The sequence below is a fragment of the Etheostoma cragini genome, chromosome 11, assembly GCF_013103735.1.
Source record: "Etheostoma cragini isolate CJK2018 chromosome 11, CSU_Ecrag_1.0, whole genome shotgun sequence".
Lineage (NCBI taxonomy): Eukaryota > Metazoa > Chordata > Actinopteri > Perciformes > Percidae > Etheostoma > Etheostoma cragini.
Genome location: NC_048417.1, coordinates 22,720,374 through 22,741,144, shown reverse-complemented (window position 1 = coordinate 22,741,144; position 20,771 = coordinate 22,720,374). Strand labels below are relative to the sequence as shown.

The 20,771-nt window shown below is 39.6% G+C and overlaps 1 protein-coding gene across 1 annotated transcript; it reads left to right on the top strand.

Moving 5' to 3' along the window:
* The first annotated feature begins 185 nt into the window (after positions 1 to 185).
* agr1 (anterior gradient 1) lies at positions 186 to 6,448 on the top strand. The gene is made up of 8 exons (XM_034884835.1): positions 186 to 399; positions 951 to 1,069; positions 1,269 to 1,332; positions 1,930 to 1,982; positions 3,373 to 3,449; positions 4,840 to 4,903; positions 5,748 to 5,831; positions 6,282 to 6,448. The coding sequence occupies exons 2-8, from the start codon at positions 973 to 975 to the stop codon at positions 6,329 to 6,331; spliced, it is 489 nt and encodes a 162-aa protein (XP_034740726.1). The 5' UTR covers positions 186 to 399; positions 951 to 972; the 3' UTR covers positions 6,332 to 6,448.
* The last annotated feature ends 14,323 nt before the right edge of the window (positions 6,449 to 20,771 follow it).

Here is a 20,771-nt window from a genome sequence, read left to right as displayed (position 1 = left end):
CTGCATTGGTCTCTTATTATGCTTTTTAAACATCTGTGGCAGTAGTTAGCTAGACAGGCATACAGACATAAAGTCAGACAGACAGACAGACAGACAGAAACCTTGAGCTGTTTGTGAACTGACCCCTGAATAAAACAAATGCCACAAAACTTATCCATTCCCATGATGTTAACGTTATTGTGTTACATCTTGGTTTATAATCAGTCTGTTCATCTCTCTATCTCTCAGTTCTAGCAATTCAGTGATTCAGTGAGTGATTTGTCTTCTGTTTTTATAGCACAGTTATGATAAACCTGTTTGGTGAGTTCAGTTAAAAGAAAACAGCTGACAAATAAAGGTATAAAAGGCAGCTGAAAGGAAGGGTAGGGCAACACATGCTTTTTTCTTCATGCTGTCAAGGTAAGACAACTAGCCTACTCTATGCGACTTCAGAGGACAGCAACACTTTAATAAGGAATGTCCTTTTCTATAAAAAATGGCTACAGTGTTTTCAAAATATGTAAATAAGGGTGTTACTGAAAATGTTGCGAAAAATTTGTTTTGTTTCAATCCTACTTTTTGATACAGATTTTTTTTAAGTTGTAACAATGGCAGAGTGATGTAGCTTATTGTATTAGTTTTGTTCAAATCACAACAATAATCAGTTGGTCAGTCAGTAAGTCAACAGTGCAAGATAAAGTAAGCTTTTATCATGTATAGAGTTACAACATGGTAGCAGCTGGAGCTAGGAATAAGGTGGATACAAAGACAACGTTGGGGAATTCTTTGGTGCTGCTGCACATACAGTCATTTGAATAGCAGCTTAGCTTGTTTAGTGAGATGGCAAACATTGAAGAAAAACATGAAGTGTAGTACATCTATAAAGTGTGTATTTAGAAAACACTGTGATTGCAGTGGGTCAAAATTTGCCTTTCAAATGAACATATCTGACTTTAAATCTGTTGTTTCAGTTCTCTCAAAGGGTAGGAAGTCATGCTTCGCTGGGTCTTGTTAGCTTTGTTCCTTGGTATCTGTGCCAGTGCCGGAGAACAGAAAAAAAGAAAAGCACAGCCTAAGTCCTTATCAAGAGGTAAGTGATCATCCTTTTCTTAAGCCTGCACATCTGTAGTTTCCATCTTAGGAATCATTGACTCACTGAATGTATAGCTTTGATACACACAAATAAAGTCTTGAACTTGAATTGTGCTTGTCATTGAAGTGATTCAGTTAATATAATGGAACCATAAAGCAGTGTGCACACATTGACTTCAAAGCGTTTTGTCCTGCAGGATGGGGGAATGGTATTAATTGGGTCCAAAGTTATGAAGAGGGCCTGTCACAGATGGTGAAAAGGTAAGAATCTATACCTTGATAACAGCCTTGAATATTTGTTGAATCTGTTTGGATATGGGTTTTAGTGGTGAGAACAGAATGTAAATGCAAAATGGCAATGGGTATGCTTTGTTTCCTTGATCTGCATCATAAAGGCATAGGCCGTACACAGCTCCGAAAATATGGATTTATACCTTTGAAGAGTCTTTGATATTGTTCAATAACAGTTTGAAAAGAAAAGCGCAAAATGGGAGGAGTCTTGAGGTTTGGAATTACATTTGATCTATTGCTAGTGGAATATAGCAGCAAGGCAAGGAAGCTTTATTTGTTTGGCACATTTCAGCAACAGGGCAATTCAAAGTGCTTTACATAAAAACAATAAAAAACAATAAAAAAAACGATGAAACACCATGACAAAAGTTACAGTGCAGTATGAGAAACATTAAAGAAATGATGAAGATAATTTCCATTTTATTTGTCATTACTATTCTTTTAAAATCTGGCATTGGGGCTGTGATTTCACAGGGATTATGTTGTGTAATATTGCAGTCCCACCCATCATTGTGCTTATTGTGTTAAGGAATGTGTTGTTGTTTCTCTCTTATTTTGCTCTCACAGTCAGAAGCCACTGATGGTCATCCATCATCGAGTTGACTGCCCGCACAGTGAAGGTACTGCAGTCACTCTGGGTTATTACAAATACAAAATATTGATTGAAAATGGCTGACACATCCTGCGCTGTTCTTCTGGTTTCATGGGGAAACAAGGCTTGCGTTCATGCTAAGCAGGGAGGGAAAATAGACTAGAATCATGTTCGTTAAACTGGATTAAAAGGTTACTCTGCAGGTCCCACCTGCAAAACTTGTTCAGTGTAATACCTACATACATAGATCGGCACACCCCCAGTTTGGAGAGCAGCCAGGAGATATTTTTTCTGCGGCTTACTAATACATTACTAGTACACTGACTATGGAGAAGCACCTCATACAGTGGGGCTCGAAAGTTTTGGGCACCCCAGGTAAAAATGTGTATTAATCTGCATAAAGAAGCAAAGAAAAGATGGAGAAATCTCCAAAAGGCATCATATGACAGATTAGACATTCGTATAATATGTCAAAAAACTTAGGTTTTATGGAAACGCTTCTTGTAGCCAGCCAAGAGTCTTTCAATTCTTGTTTGAGGTATCTACGCCCATTCTTCCTTAAAAAAGTCTTTCAGTTCTTTCTGGGCTGTCTGTCACAGACTGCGCTTTTAAGGTTTATCCATAGAGTTTCAATTACGTTGAGGTCAGGACATCAAGTTAGCGTCCAAAATTTCCTGAAATTTAATTAATCAATTTTTTCTTCTACTTGTGAAATGTTCCCTTTGCCACTGGCTGCAATACAATACCAAAGCATGATTGACATTGGCATCTGATAATCTTGTTATAGCCTTCTCCTGCTTTGTGAGAGTCAACTATTTTCAGTTTCAGTTTTCTAGACAACTGCTTAGAAGAAGCCATGGTGCCTATTGGTGGGGCGAGGTCAGATGAGTCCGGGCCTTTAAAACTTTAAGAATGACAATTACCTGGTCTTTCCAGACGATGATTGAGAACAATCCATGACGCTGTCAGGTCTCAGCTTTCCAAAGGGGGCAGTGCATGCTAGAAACTCTGCAGGGTGTTCAAACTTTTGCAGACGCCATTTTTTGGTTTTCTGTTGTTTTGAAAGTGTAAATGATGGAAATGAAATATAACTTTTTGTGATATATTGTACAAAAGCTTAATCTATCATTTGATGCCTTTTGGAGATTGTTCCATCTTTTTTTGGTTTCTTTGTGCACAGTTATACAACTTTTTACCTGGGGTTGCCCAAACTTTCGAGCCCCACTGTGCAACTATCACTTTTAAGGGAACATGATCTGTGACAACTGAAAATGATGGATCACATTTACAAATCCTGCACGCACATGTGTTCCTTTTTGATTCTTCATCCTGAAGGTGGGTTGCATTTCAATGGTTAATGTCTTGGGAGTACAACAAACTTGATGATACTTTAAGATAAACTGAATTATGTTTGACAGCCCTGAAGAAGGCATTTGTTGCTGCAAAGTCCATCCAGAAAATGGCCAAAGAGGATTTCATCATGCTCAACCTGCTGGTAAGTGCTGTAACTGATATAAGGGTTATATGTTCTCATTTTATCAGTATGTATGACAGACTGTAAAGAAATGGACAAAGCATCTGGTTCAGCAAAGTATTGTAAATGAGGAAGTGCCTTAAACCTGCATTCTATCTGAATTTTTAAAGGAGAATTCCAGTCAATTTTAAGACGTAGCTCTGTTGTTTGGAAATATGTAGTGCTGTCAGCTGCAAGAAAAATGTAAACCATCAGTGCTGCCTACACTGAGTTATCCTCCTGCTAGATTTTGCACTTAACAGGCTTGAACAGGGCAAGTTTTAATGTGTTTCTAGCCTCTTAACATGTTAAAAATGTCAATACCAGTTCCTAGCCGTGTGCAGTTATTCCTTCTAGGTGAACACAGCAAATATGACTGCTGTAGATTTGACAGAAAGGCGTGTTTCAACTAGTGTAGACTTCACCGGAAAACAGGAAATAACTAGGAGTATGTGCACTGGCTAAATGAACACAACGTTTCTTCCTTTCTGTCGTATCTACTGCAATAACATTTGCTGTGTTCACTTAAAACGAATAATTGCACATGGGTAGGCACTTGTAATGACATTTGGAGCATGTTTAGAGGCTAAAAACAAGTTTAAAACTTGCCCTGTTTAAGCCTGTTGGGGGCAGAATCTAGTAGGAGGATAACATGGTGTAGACAGCACCGATTGGTTTCATTTGTCTCGCTACTGACAGCACTACAAATGTACAAACAACAGAGCTACGTATAGAATTTTTTTCCTTTAATCAGGGGGCAACAGATAAAAGAGGGCAGTTTCTGTAGAAGTCTATGAGAAAGTGACCCACTTCTCACTTGATTTCTTACCTCAGTAAACATTTTCAGAATGAGATCATGGTCTCAGTTGCTTCTGCAATACAGAATGCCTTTCATTTTTTGATTTATAGTCTCATGGATTTTAAAATCAACAATAAAGCAGTTGGTGTTTTGGCTGTGATGTGATTGACAGTAAAAGTGTGTAACGTAACATAGAGTATTAGCCGCTCCTCCCTCACTCCTCCCTCTCCTCTAAAATTGTCACATCCACAACAAGGATGGCTGCACCCATAGCGGCAAACTCAACGACTCACAGCAGATCTCCAAAAACCAATGGGTGACGTCACACATGCTCTGTCCATTAATATACAGTCTGGGATCTGTGTGCACACTTTTTTAGTACGACATCAATTGATTTGCAATAAAATGAGTCAAATATGTTAGGGGGATTCATTAACACTGTAATAATAGTAGGCAATTAAAGGTTTATAATGACATGCAGAGAGGAATAGCATCTAGAAGTAACCACCTGCAAAACACATGTCTTTACTAGTCGATGACTCCCTTGCTGTTTATGTTATATTGTTTTTACAGGAAGAGACTACAGACAAGAATATGGCCCCTGATGGCTTCTATTATCCCAGAATCCTCTTTGTTGGTAAATACAAATAGGACAGTCAATTGAAAACATAAATTTCCCCTATGGTGCTTTGAGATTGGTTAAAGGCTTGTTCAAAACTTACGTCTACAATCATCTCTCTTTCTTACCTCTCTGGTATCATTCTTCCATCTTATGAGCAGGGGCGTAACACACATTCAGGTCTTCGTAGAAAGGCATTTTCTATGGGCCCCTCCCATCCACAGCTAGACATTCTAGCATCTTTTTGGGCCCTTCTCACACAAGGGCCCTGGGTACATGAGGGCCCCAGTCCGACGCCCCTGCTTAGGAGCTCAACACAACTCAAACCAAGAGTGCATTTGACACTTGAAACACACTGAAACACTGATTTTTGCATCATTTTAACACACTCAAAATCTTACGGCAGTTTTTATGTATTTTTAGCGGAATAATGACTTAAGCAGAACAGATTGCATGACACTTAGGATACAGAAATGAATACAGACTAACGGACTCAGTGGTAATGTATTATTATTAACAGTGTGGAAAGTGTTGGGAAAACTTGCACCAGAGATACTGTTTTTCCCACTCAGTCCCAAATAACAGCTCATTTGGCTGAAATGTCACCACATGGTTGCTCACTGAAACTGAAACTGACACCTGCCATTGGTTTGTTTCTCTTTCTTTCTTTCACATGTCACAACTTCCTTTTACCTTCACTGCTTGCTCTCCCCCTTTGTCATTTTAATATGTCCACTGCTAGTTGCTCTTCATGACTATTGGAGAAACACAAGCATTTGTAGTAACATCAGCCAAACAGTCATTACGATCAGATAATGTTGATCCTTAGCTCTCTGTGTGTGTGCAACGTGTCTTTCTGCAGATCCATCTAGGACCGCGCGCACAGACATTGTAGGAAAGTACAGCAACCGCAAATACAGCTACGAGCCTGGCGACATGGCACACTGTGAGTACCCGTCTACTCTCTCTAATGGGCAGGTGGGGGTGGGGGGTTGGAGGCAACTCACCTGTCAGCAGCATGAAGACAGACTGAGCCCCTAATGGTGTATAAGTCTTGTCTTCCTCGCTCAAATATTTTGACAGAGATGATGAGACACCTTTCTGACAGGGACTCTTGCAGGTTTCAGGTTTCAGCAGGTGGGCAGTTGAGGAAGTGGGAGATTGGCGATGCAATGCTCTTACTGCTTTTCGAAAAAATTGTGTAATTGTCATGTCATCTTTGTGTGCAATTTGCAGACGTTTTTGTTTTAGAAACAGAAGGCCGGGTGCTTTAATGACAATCATTAATTACCAATGACCAAATTACATGGCAAACCACTCAACCGTTTTCTTTTTTGTCAGCAAGGAAAACATGTGTAGGGTCTTTTATTCTAATGTGTTGTCTCTTTTTCAACAGTGGCCAAGAACATGGAGAAAGTCAAAACCCTGATGCACAGTGAACTCTAACAGGGCTCAATCTGACATCTATCCAACCTCCAGTCATGCTGGGTGGTCAGCGGTCAGCACTGACATGTTAATATGCTCACCAGAGCTCAATAAAACCAAAAGAAAGGAATAAAAAGTGTCTGACGTTCTTTACACTAAATTAATTGCGCTAATAGAAACCTGAGGGTTTTGAAGCCTGTTATAGTTGTAAGTTTAACTTTTATTTTAATTATCCATCCATCCATCTTCATCCACTTATCCGGTGTTGGGTCGCAGGGGAATCAGCTCCAGCAGTGGACCCCAAACTTCCCTTTCCTAAACCACAACAACCAGCTCCGACTGGGGGATCCTGAGGCGTTCCCAGGCCAGGTTAGAGATATAATCTCTCCACCTAGCCCTGGGTCTTCCCCGAGGCCTCCTCCCAGCTGGACGTGCCTGGAACACCTCCCTAGGGAGGCGCCCAGGAGTGCAACATTGGTTTAGACGGTCTATACACATTTACATCTCACATGCACCCAACCAGTATAATGAATAGGAAAGAAATAAAAGAATAAGACATTAAAAATGTTACCCCAATGACGAGGTTGCAGGTACAGTATTGTGAGCAGGGCGTAGGGAAAGAGACAGAGGCTAGACAAGGACAACCCTTCAAAGCACTGAAGCCACTGTGGTGTTGGAAAAGTGAAGATATGGAGTCCAAATGTTCCTTAACTGTCCCTCTGAAGAGTGAAGCAGACAGGTCAGGTCCTCAAGAGGAAAACCTTCCATAGTTGTCTTGTGCCAGTTTGGTTTAGTAGGGGCTTTGTCACTTATTCAAGACAGAACGATGTTCTTCCTTGCTGCGTTTGTCAGGATATTATACAGTCTGGTAGAGCAATAGCATCTTGACTGGGGTAACCCAGGATTAAATAAAGAGGGTCCATGTACAAATATGTTAAAATATGTTTTTTTTAATTATAGAATTTAGCAAAATTAAAAATCCCCCATTCCCTGTTTCTCTTCTCTCTAGTCTCAGTTGATCTTTTGTTTTCTTTCTTTTTTAATTACATCTATTAAACTTAAGAACACAAGAACCTGTATAGAACATGATACACTTTAAATATATGTAGTATAAGTCAATGTTACTTTAGATCATTTGTGTGTAGGTTTTCAGAGGAACTCTATGGACTTTACTTTTGAGAGATAGTGGCATGTTTTAACCACTAGGTGGCAGTATAATACAGAACTCCAAGGTCGTGTGACTTTTTTCTACTGAATTCACATTTGCGCTAATTGTTGTAAATGCTTTAGGTTTAGGTTTATTATATAAATATATAACATGTATATTTAGAGCATAAGCACATAACTGCATTTAACATCACACATACAATCCACTCTGTAATCTTGCATTCTTACCGTTTATGTATGTATGTTAAGTGTTTTCTACTGTGTCAAGTCAGACATCTGTTACAAGATGAGTGTCTCTATCTGGAGCTTTAGATAATTCTTCAAAGACGTAGCCGACATTGTGTGGGCTGCATCTCTGTTTCTCTTGTTGAATGGTCTTCCCTGACAACTGCAAACGTAACATTTCTGAACAACCCAGGCCTCGGCAGAGTTAGACCGTCTGTGCTGCAATACCAGAAATAGCCCAGATGCTTGTCATTGTGGATTCATGAGCTGTTAATTGTAATAGCTGCACTGAAGTAAGATGATGGGTATCAGAATTAGATTTAGAAAGGGATTTATTGCAATATATCAAAATTACATCATTATCCTGATATGAGACTAAATATCGTCTCAGATTTTGGATATTGTAATACCAAAATATGGCATAAGTGGTGTATTTTCTTGGTTTTAAAGGCTGCATTAAAGTAAAGTTAAAGTACAGTATATAAAATATATTAAACATCCATATGAAATGAACAAACAATAAATACATAAACAAATATGTACATATAACTGTGTGACCAAGAAAAAAGAGGTTGTACGGCTCTAAGTGCAGGAAAACTCTTGAGGGATGTGTAAAAGATGAGGATAAATATAGAGTGTGTAGGACTCTGAAGTCACTCTGAAGTCGGCCATGTCGGATACGATAAACTATAACTACGTGATCGTGGAATTACAGTATCTTTTTTGTTTTGTATGTATGGTCTTTGTAACATAAATACATAATAATGAATCAAAAAAATCTACTTACAAATTTCAGTTTTCTCTTCTCCGTAACCTTTCAACCAATCGTCACAGCTTGTTTTAAGCATGAAGCGGTTAGCTCCAGCTTTCCAGCAATGTGTTTGGCAGTGATGGGAATAACGCCATTATAAACTAAAGCGTTATAAACAAAAGTGTTATAAACAACGGCATTATAAACAACAGCGTTACTGACGGCAGTAACAAGTAATCTAGTTGATTGGTCCTCCCATTTTGGCGCATTACTGAAATCAAAGCTGTTTTTTTTCCTCAGACAACTAGATGTCTGAGCCGAGAGGCTACATCTTTTTATACCGTTCTTCCTTGGTTAGAGGGTAGTGTGCGGAACCCTCTCTGATGTTTTTTGCCGCCAACGTCACCTTCCAAGCAGCTAACCCTAACCTTAACCCTAAACAAATCATTACCACTCTGCATGGAAAGTGTTGGGGGAACTGAACACCAAACACCGCACGAGACAAGCGCATCAACGCTGCCGATTGACTGAGGTTGAGTAACATTTCATGGTAAGCCAATCAAAGGTAGAGTTGGGCGGGTGATCAAATGTACTCATAGTCGGTCACCACAAAGGGGTCTTGAAACAGCCTAGAGGGGTTGTATACATTATCCTTCTTACTACATGGATACTTACTAAATAAATCAATAATTTGAAATAAAATATTGATTTAATGGGATAAATAAACATTATACCTACATAAATGGCATTTGATTGGAGGCTAGTCTCACTTTGTCCCACAGCCACATTAAATTAGTTTAGATTTGTGGATATAATTTTTTGCTGTATGAATGTATTGTATTGTATGCTAATAAGTGTCCACTTTGTTATAACATTCAGATTTATTATACATAATTGAACATGCACATGTAATGTATTTTGAGTTCCACTGAAGAGGGGTGGAGGTGGGGTCACATTTGAAATTTGAAATATTTAAAAATGTACTTGAAAGTAACGCAACAGTTACTTTCTGAAGTAACCAGTTACTTTTATAATTTGTAACTGAGTAACTAATTTTACTTTTTGGAAGAAGTAACTAGTAAATGTAACTAATTATTTTTGTTAAAGTATCTTGCCCAACACTGGTGTTTGGTGTCTTTGCGTCCCTTCCAGAAGCGTAGCAATCCAACTGAGAAGATTTTACTGAGACTTTTCGGAGACTCTGTTAAGTAATTTCAAAGCAATAAATCCATCTGAACGGCTATTTAGCATTCTATTTAGTCATCGTTCTGTTGCTCCGTAGAGTTTTCAAAAGGGCGCTGACTGGCGGGTCTGTGGACCAATCACATGCAGTTTCCTAGCAAGAGGGACTTGTATTCAGTGCATGTGTATTGGGGAAACAGTCACAGAGAGACCAGGAGGACTCGTTGAGGCCTGGACACTGAATTGAGTGGGATTTGGCCTATTGTACTACAGTAGTAGTACCTACTGTATACCAGGCAGAAAATGAATCAGAAAAGACACAGTCAAAAAATTTACTAAAAGTATGGCCTTTTTTGGGGAAAAAACAAAATAGTTTTATATTTTTGTTAGTTTTGACTTTTTTTTCTTTACCCCTGGTTGCCAACACCTAGAAGAACGTTTTTCAAAAGCCAAAAGGAACAGTCGTTTTTCTTTTGTACATTTCTGTGATGTTTCATTCCCGTTTAGTCTGTCCTTTGGTCTTTATAATCTTATAACAGTGTATCCATTCATGTGGTCATCCCTGCACCATACACATCCTGATTCTCAGCCCAGATTCTCCTGATTGAAAGGATGTCTATAACTCGATATTGCATCTCAGAGTTGAGGTAATACAAGCATTATTACACAAGGAGACCATTTGAACCAAAGACTGGAGAAAGGGCTCAGACCTCAGAGGGACGTAGTCCAGGATGTAGGATTAGGAGTCAATGTCAGACACATGTCAGCAGAAGATACTGGTCTGAAAACAGAAACATTTTAAGTAGGTCAGCAAGTTTCATTCATCGACATTATTTTCATTAACATCCACTGAAGGAACTGATCACTGAGGAAGGATTAAATTATTCACATGTTTTTTTCCTGTGTGCCTGCTCAGCTCTCACGTCTTTTAGACAGTTGGACCCAAGATGATTCGTCAGAAACTCCAGAGATTTTCCAACTATTCCCCCCCACACACTACTTTTCTCTAGAAATAGGGTTCATAGGCGTGTACTCTTGGGTTCCTAACAGATGTGTTTTCTACTCAGACTTATCCTGGACCTGACGATCCCCCATGCTGTTTCAATGCAACATCGTTCTCCAACACTTCTCCAAACAATTGTCATATTGCTTTGGGAATATTAAGTGTGTCTAACATTACTTTACAAAAAAAAATCAAATCAATGTCTGTTAGTGGAAATACAATTTAAAAAAGTATTTAATGAGTTAATTACCAAGACATTTTAAAATAAGAAAAGTTTGGCAGGCTGTACGTTTTTACAGTGTAGCACACAATCAATGCATGTGTGGAACCACATTTGTGTATTTAATAAAGTTTTTTTTTTTTACCATGCCTAAACTTTCTCTAGGTTCCCTCCTAAACACAACCATGACCATGACCATGGTTGACAGGAAGACAATACAGGGGTTAATATCCCCATTGAAGGCAGCACGGTGGCTAAGTGGCTAGCACTTCCACCTCACAGCAAGAAGGTCCTTGGTTTGAATCCAGGTCGTTCCGGGCCTTTCTGCGTGGAGATTGCATGTTAGCTTGGGGATGTTCCGGTTTCTTTCCACCATAAAAACATGCATGCTAGGTAGGACTACAGTTGAAAAATAGCCAATTGTCTAACTTTGGTGCATTTACAGAAATGTTCATCAATGTGCACTGTCCTAATAAAATGTACAGTGTAATTCTTCCAAATTTACATTGTCATATTTTGTACCAGGACAGTAGGTCTACGTACCGGTATGTCCAAGGTAAAATGGAGATAGAGAAAAGGCGAGTAAGAATGTTGGAACTTTATTTCTTTAAGTATTATTAACAGGTTCCGGTCCTGTTATGACGGGGTACAATTTGACGTGCTGTGCAAAGATCTGCCAATTGGGACCCCCCTCCCCGTAAGAACAGTGTTGTATGCCATACTGTAAGTAGGCCTACTTTCCAACATACACAGTAACATACAGGCTATAGGACTACAGTGTGTGCAGTACCTTTTTTCTGGACCTCTGTTTGTTCCAGAGTAAAAACAGAAATGTACCTCAACTTACAAATGATGTGGTTTGCCTGTGCTTATTTCATAATTAACTGTTATCTATTGCTTACCTCACACCTCCAGCTTTGTTGCCCAGTGATGGTCTTACTCCACCATGTAATAACAGAATGGGTCTGCATACACTGTCCCCACTGGAAGTTCCCACATTGTTACCCCGTGATTTCCCAACTTTCTTCTAATGCACTGTAGATGCATGGGTAGCGTACACTGTACTGGTGCACAATCAGTACAAAAAAGGACACTGTAAATTGGGAACAATTACACTGCATGTTGGGGGTCCCAGCTGCCCCGGCTGTTCAAAAACACAGAGAATAATACCCTATGGAACAAAAAAACAAAAAAATTGCATAATTTTGAACACTAATATACAAAATACAATCTCTATATTGTTGCAATATTGTTGAATTGGGCTTTCAACAATGGGAAGATTATATAAAAGAAACGGATTCGTATTGAAAAAAGGTTCCTGTAATAAATATCAAAAACATGAATAAAGTTTCAGTTAAAGCTTTTCTTATCATCACTCCATGTTAATGTTTCTACTTTTGTAGCCTTGGTTAGGGGCTTGCTTTCTAAGTGGTCTGAAATAGAGCTTACCAACACCCTCTGGACCTGCAGTCATCCCTTCTTCTCATCTGGCCCAAAGTAAACACATCTGTCGTCATGGAAATCCTGGATGTTGAGTCTCAGTCTTCTGTGTCGATGCTTCTTGTAGATCGTCACAGCCACCTACACCAAACTAACCCTAAAAAAACATGATGAGCGTTAGTAAATCCTCTTTGAATTACCGGTAAGTGAGATCAACACTTGCAGGAGAGTTTTGTTAATGTTGCCATTAGGTATAAATTTACCATTGCCTGGTATAGAACCACCTAAACCTTACAGAGAAAAAATGCTAAAGTGACCATATTATGAAAACATTTTGGGGTGTTATTTTGTGTCTCTGGTGCTTCCACACACATTCAACCTCGGAAAAAAAACTATCCATGCTGTTTTGAGTGAGATACAGGTTTCTGAATGTCCTCTGTCTTCAGTCTCCAGGAGAGCTGTTCAAAATCTGCCCGGCTTTCTACGTCACTAGCCGAGACAAGGAGGCTAACCGTAGCACATGCTAGCGCTAGCAGGCTAGCTCATTCTCAATGGCAAAAAACTGCTGCAACACAAACTAGTTCACCATAATCTCCAAAAGAACTACTTCCTGTCCCTGTTCTGCAGGTATTCCACAGGTAGCCCTCGTTTAGAAGAAGTCTCCCAGCTAATCCTGACTTGGATGACCAAAGTTGGAGAAAGAGTTATCTAGCTGATGGGATCTTACCTAGCTACTGCGCATGTGCAACTCTCAACAAAGATAGTAGAGAAGTGAGATGTCTCACTTTGTAGGTGAAACAAGTGAGATGTCTCACTCTAGAGCTAAAACAAGTGAGATGTCTCACTCTGGAGCTAAAACAAGTGAGATGTCTCACTCTAGAGCTAAAACAAATGAGACCTCTCTCTCTGGAGTTAAAACAAGTGAGATGTCTCACTCTGGAGCTATACAGAGACCTAAACACCCAGGGTGAAAACGGGATCTGCAGCAATGTGCAGTACAATAAAAATATGGTGTTTTTTGAAAATGTAACCATGTAAACCTGTTCTGGTACAACCTCAAAACCCAATTATGAACCTGAAAATGAGCAGAATATGGGCACTTTAAAAGGAAACCAGAGAGCATAAGATAAAAAAAGGGTTTAAGTTGCAATAATTGTTACTTACGTTTGGTGTAGGCTTTGGTACAGCTTAGTTTAAAACATCAGTGGAGCAGATTTGAAGTGATTAAATATTCAATTGATAAACGGATGTGTGTGAGCTGGTTTACACAGTTTTTATGTACTTAATGATTGCCGTTAGTAGTACTTTCTTTTTGAGTGAGATGCTTTTACTTACCGTTTCTCTCATCTCGTTTTAAGGGTTTTAATAGCCCTGCAAAGGTTTTACAGCTGAACAATCCTGTCAGTCCTAAACCCAGTCCCTGTCACCAGTCCACATGAGGTACCGGAAAGGATACGCCCAGCATCTTCTGTTTGTTTAACCCTCCTGTTGTCCTCGGGTCAAATTTCTATATCAGAAAAATTATTTAACCAAATTACCAAATTACCTCAAAAAAGAATGGATTCCATGCAACACTATCTGTAAAATACATTCAGTTTTTATACATTTCTTTTCATTGAGTTTTGTTTGTGGGGCAGATGTAAATTGAAATGGTTTCAAATTAGCATCATGACCAAACACATCCACTCAACATATGCCCTCTGATCTTAACTATTAGTCAAAATAATTCATCATTAAACTATTTATTGATCCCCAGGGGGGAAATTACAATTTACACTGTTTTTTTTGTAATCACTACACACAGGCCTGAATTACACACACGCCCACGCTGTTCATGCACAAATGGAGAGATGTCAGATTGAGTGGGCTGCCAGCTGGACCAGCGGTTGGGGGGTGCAGTGCCTTGCTCAAGAGTACCTGGCAGTGCCCAGGCATCTCTCCAGCTACCAGTCCACACTCCGTACTTTAGTCCATATGTGGACTTGAACCAGCAAGCCCCCCCCCCCCCCCATGTCAAAAAAAGGGTAAAAATAATCACGTTTTATGAATTTTTGTTCAATCCAACTAACTGGTATGTGTAAAAATGACCCATTGTATTTTTACGGGGCGTTGTGTGTAAGACTATTTCTTAGAGTAGTCAGTGAACTGTTATTAAAGTTATTTAGGTTTTACCCCCCCAAAACAAATCGCAATGTGGCTTACATAAGACACGCAATATGTTGGCAAAGTCACAAGGTAGTACATACAAATAAAGAGTGGAGCGCTTTAAAAAAGTAGGTCTTCAACTGATTCTTTAACGGACTGTATCTGAGGAGGCAGAGTGTTACGGTGCTACAGACTCTCACGGGTCCCAAGCTGCGAGGCACAGTGATTAGAGTGAACCTTACAGGGGCTTGCTGATAATAGGGTCGTAGTAGGGATAGGGTTAGGGTTAGGGTGAGCCACAAGGGCAGAGGTATGATGTTATCTGCTTGCAGGTGTGACAGGTTGGGTTACAACATCATTTAGGATTTCCCAAAAAGCCTTGAAAAAGGACGCATAGCACACCTAACTCATGCGGATGCCCAGGGATTCACGCAAGGCATCATGGGGCCAGGATTAACGAGGATAGCGCTAACTTCCAAAAGTTGTCCGTTGACTACTTTACTAAAAGAAGTCACACCAAAGTGGACATGATAAAAACAAAGCAGGGTCTCTTGAATTTACAGAAACCCTTTTACTGAGCTTGCTGTTAAACACACACACACACACACACACACACACACACACACACATACATACACACACTGAGTTACAAGGTTCATCAGTTTGACTTTGGCGGTGTGGCAAAGGCACAGGGCTATTAGTCCTTGTTTGCACACTGCTTGGGCAATTTAGCTATTCAAATAGAGCCTGCTTACTGGAAACAGCTTCTTAATGAAGAGATGGACTGGGTAATATGCCATGAATCTATTCTTTTATTCTTTCCCACACACATAAAACACACTGCCTGTACGTGTATAGAACCCGCGACGCATATCACTCTCAAACACAAACTCAAATGCATAGTTTTACACATCAACACACACTCCTCACACACACATACAAGGGCAGATTGATATTATAATGTGTTCTGGAGGAAACTGGGAGCAATTTTCGCCAGGTAAATCAAAAAGGTCAAAACGCAAATGTCAGCTTTCCCTCCTCCTTTTCCTTTTTTAATTATTCTGTCAGGTTCAAAGAGTCTTCATCAGAAAGGAGCTGTTCTGACAAAGGAAGGCCTGAGCTTGCAGATAAGCTGAATCTGCGTCTCCTCTTGACACTTTCTTCTCTATACTTAGCCTACCTACGCTCCTCTCTCACACACAGCGACACTTAGCATCACCTCAAAGTAAATTACAGAGTATCAGTGTGAACGCCGTGCTGAAGAGATGCTTTAGCAATTACCAGATGACTGTGGATGCTGAGTCGATTCATTATTGTCGTTTCAGATCATATAGAACAGAGCCGGTTCCAATTTAAGGATCTGCTCTCTATTGTTCTGCTATAAAAGGAAGGATCCTCTGTGCTCTTCTACAAACAAAGTCTGTGAAAATTAACTATAAGACCTTTCGTGGCACACTTTAATTTGATGCTCCCGGCACGGACAGAACGTGTTAGTTATTTTTTTACTTTTTCTTTTAAACTAGTCCACATTTACGTATGTGAGCATCTCTTTCCAAAGAAAACACAACCAAACATTCTTATCTATATTAACATGTAGACGTTTTCTTTTGCTTGTGAACATGAGCTAAAGTCACAAATGTTGTTTTAAATTGATCTGTTAATCTGCTGCAGCTCATCATGTGCCTCTCTCCCTTTCACACCAGTCAGCATCCATCTGTTATCAAACTACATCATTTGGCATTCATTTTCCAAGCATTTTCATTTTTTTTGTCATCATCAAAGAACAGACTTGCAAAGCTACATGGGTGAAACCAGGCTGGGCTGTTCACTGTGGTCATACAGCGTTTCTGTGAGCAGGTCTACCAGGGCAGCCCATATATCAGCCAGGGGTGTAACACAAAATTCTGGAGCCTGTACACAAGCATCCTCTATGCCCCTCCTCCTTCACATGAGGACCCAACACCTCTGGGATCAGCATTTCATTGTGTTGTGTTTGCCATTTTCATACAAATATATTTACTTCTAGTTAGGCAAGTTTCATCTTTAATAGACTACTTGATTCTTCATTGTCCGCTTATATCATGGAACATGTATATTGTTTCCTGTTTATAAACCCACTTCTGCCCAGAGACTTTCTTCACTTGTCTCTTTGCCTTGGACTCAGAGACAATGGGCTGGATGCTATCAGCGTGTGGAACCATGAGAGACCCAAGGTCAGCGAGCTAGTCGAGCCGGTGAATAACAGGAGGCTGGAGCAGGCCGAGGTGGTGGTGGCGAGCGGTCTCACCATGTTATTCGCCACATACATCAACTCTTTTGAGCAGAAAATTAAAATGGAAATGTGGGCCTTGAAAGAGTGTGGCTCCCATTTACCCGTGGACCAGAGCTAATCATTTGTCATTTCTTTCAGGGGCACAAGCTGCTGTCCTCGCTGTCACACTAACGCTGCACCACAGGGCTGGCCAGCCTCCCCATCCTCTCTCCCGGGTATGTATGTGTAATATGTGTTTGTATTTACATATTCAGTTCCATGTGTGTGCTGTATAGGGTTTCAGTTAAAGTCAAATTCCAGCATGGCAATTTTGGTTGTCGGGAGGAGGCTTCTGGGAAAATGTGTGAATACTTAATATTATATAAAATATTTATAGGAATATACTAATTTTATAAATTTCAGAGTTCACATTGTGATAGATAATCTACAAAATGGCACAGTCGACGGCATTCATTAAGCGCTTCAGACACGTGTATAATAATCAGAAATGTCACCTTCTACTATGCTTGCTTTAGTGCATCATCAGAATATTTTTTATCAAATAAGGTATGTGTGTCACATTATTGTTAATATACCGTAGAAATGATATTTGCCTACGGTATTCACATGTTAAATGTCACTGTTAAACTCCTCACAGCTGATATTTTACAGACTATTACAAGCCAATCAAATATCTGACACAAATAATTTACACAAGGCATACAAAGGGCTCCTGCCTATTGTAAACAATACATGGTGATAAATATAGAACATGTTTCATGATTGATGTGATTAATGTTATGTAAGTCGCTGTCAAGACTGAACAGATGGGTGCTGAGTTATTGAAGAGGAGAGTGTCTAACATGTTTTGGTCCAGGCTGTTATGTTGTGACTGTTTGAGTCTACGCTTTCATGAGCTTTCATCATGTCGGCGGAGTTTGGAACACACACACACGCACACACACGCACGCACGCACACGATATTCTCCATGGACAACATGTCCACCATGATTTCTTCCTTTTACTGTTAAATATTAGAATCCTCTGTCCGATCTTAATTTATTCATGGATTTTGAGGACTGCTCGATGTGCGGTGTTTAGTATGTTAAACAGTGATCACAAGCCATGTCAAATCATACTGAGTCAAAATTATTAAAGTACAAAGTCACATTCAAAAGTATTTATTTTCTTTCAGATTGATGAACAATTGAAGATCTTTTAGTATTATAAATGTGTTGGTGATCACATCTAATTTGTTTACTACTTACTAAATCCTGTACACACACACACACACACACACACACACACACACACACACACACACACACACACACAGAAAACTTGATGACCTGACTTGGATAAGACACTTCTGTCTGACTGATCCAGCCTTACCTTGAGTTTCTTTGGTGTCTGCTTACATGTTTTCAGCAACAAGCTTCTCTACTAAACATGAATGTGACTGCAAGAAATATATTCATAACATATGTATTCTTTTATATTTCAGGATGATCACTTGCGCAATTAATAATAAACAAATGTTCCACTGAAAAGATGCAGAGATCCTGAAGGGATTGTAACGATGATGACAGTGAGCATTTAAATCACACTATGTAACTTTTCCTGCTTCCGTCCCCCTACAGGTTGGATCCGCTACCCGATCTGGCAAACTTACATAGCGCGGTTCTAGCCGGTAGAGAGCCGTTCACCGTTACGAGTTGATGAACCACTGAAACCATTTTGAAAACATTATTTTAAGTCACAAGAAGTTCTCTAGTGTTGCTTAAAGTAATAAATCATGCAGATTGTTTCTGTGTCGACTTCCCTGCACCAACAGAGATCTTCAGTCAAACAGAGTGACATGTCAAGCTGCATTACGACCACGTTGAAAACTCCTGCAGAGCTAACAGTACCGACAACAGTATCTGAAATGCCTAGCTGCCTAAAATTCTGGCATCTGTATGAGCAAGTACGTAAGTCTGTGTACCAATAGCATTTAATGTAGCCTTTAAAGTAGTTTATTAATGGATTTTCCCCGTATGACTGACAATAAAAAGTTTTATGGCATTCATTCTTTGTATGGGGTGTGAAACCTAAGACAGGCCAATGATAGCAACCATATCACATCCATACAGGGATAGTAATGTACAGCTGTTAAAACATAATAATCATAAAGATATATACTCCTGCCAATAGGTAACTTCAGGTATCAAAATTGGTTTTAGAAAGGAAAAAACAGTATTGGAATATCTCTGAAGCTATTGAAGGCTACTGTGTGTTTGAGATGTTCAGATATGTACGATTTGACGATAACTTTTTTATTAAAGCCATTTTACCGTCCTTACATTTACGTAGTGTCGTCCACACTGGCCCCTTGTTGATTAATGCAGACGCCAACAATCTGTCGCTCTTCTAAGTCCACGCTGTCCCGTGGGTGTGCATTCAGGAAGGACATCCAGTGGTGGAGTGTCAAGTGTACTTAAGTACAATATTAAGGTACTTTCCATGTTATGCCATTTTACACTTCTACCTCACTACATTTCCGAGGGAAATGAATTCCACTATATACAATAAAAGATTTACCCAGTGGCTTTACTCTACTTTACTGTAGCTTCATTTTCCCACTACCACCAGTACTGCATACAAGCCGTGGACACCAAGGTATTACCAGTAGTATTACACAGATTTTTCAAAATTCAATAGACTGGATTTTGAAATTATACATTTTTGAGTCGTGTATGTCAGATTACTGTTTAGAAACAGTGTTTCGCTTTATTTTTTCACTCATATGCTATAAAATTGAAGAAAACAACTAAAAATTCAATAAGTAGTGATCATAACTGTTCCTGGAACCATCCATGTTATTTTCTCAGTAACTTGGATGGAAAAACTATTTTTTTTTCTTTTAAGATATGGGCATTTTCCGTTTAAAATACCTAACGGTCTATTAAACAGTTCAACCTCAACCAGCTCAACCGTGGAATGCTGCTTTTGCATTGATGCCTCAGTGTAGACAATCAACCCAGTCTCATGGCAGTTGTTATCTGTTGAATCGTGTCCAGGGACACCATTTTCTTGTTTTTTTTCGTGGTGGTCGCACAAATTTTAAACTAATGTATTTCAATGGGAAGCATCTTTTGTGACAACAGCACGATTACGGTAGTGAGTAATATGGAGAAGCTGAAAATCCACATAAGGAGGTTGGTCGGGGGGGGGTGGACGGGTCAAACAACACAGGGCTTTCCCACCGGAGACCGGGGATCTCGTCTTGCGTTCCTTTCCCCGTTCTTCTTCTCCTAACCAAAGCTGTAGCGCGTACGGCGTGTGGCAGTCCGTGCCGTTGTTGTTACCGGCATGTGGCGTTTCATTTCCCGTTCGTGCGTCCCCCAGAGACTGTGGATCGTGTTTATTTTGTGGTGAACTCCATGAAATAAACGAGAAAATCGTGTCCCTGTTGACGAATCAATAGATCAAAATAACGTGACCATTTCACGAACTGCCGTGAGACCGGGTTGAACCAATCTAAGAATGTAATTAACACTACATTCTGATTCCGATACTTTGACATTGTTTTTATTAATACTTTTACTTCGAAATAGCCTAGGTTTCCCACCACTGAGGACATCTACTAACATCACATCCTCATTCAGATCACAGCAATGGCTACTTGGGCAAACCAAAGGGAGAGGATGCATTCATTCTGTCATGGTGACCCTCATAAAAAAAAAAAAAACCTTTATCTTAAAATTAAGGTTACGTGTGGTAAAGCAGCCACAAATCGTCAGGATGATGATGCAAATCATTTCAGTCTTCTTCATTTAGTGCACACCAAAAAGGGTGTAAATCGAATTTTCTCTATTTTTATTTAACAGACAGAGAGACAGACACACACACACACAGTGGGATAAGAAAGAATTCCAGCCATGTGCAAAAGTAAACTAAGAACTCTTTTATTGTTTTTTGTTCATTTTATATATCTATCTTTAGCTGTTTTTTTCTACTCGAGTCCTTTGAAAGTTTGTCATCATGCTAGGTGCAGCTTCAGTGTTGGTAGTACATGCAAAGGGGGGGGGGGGGGGG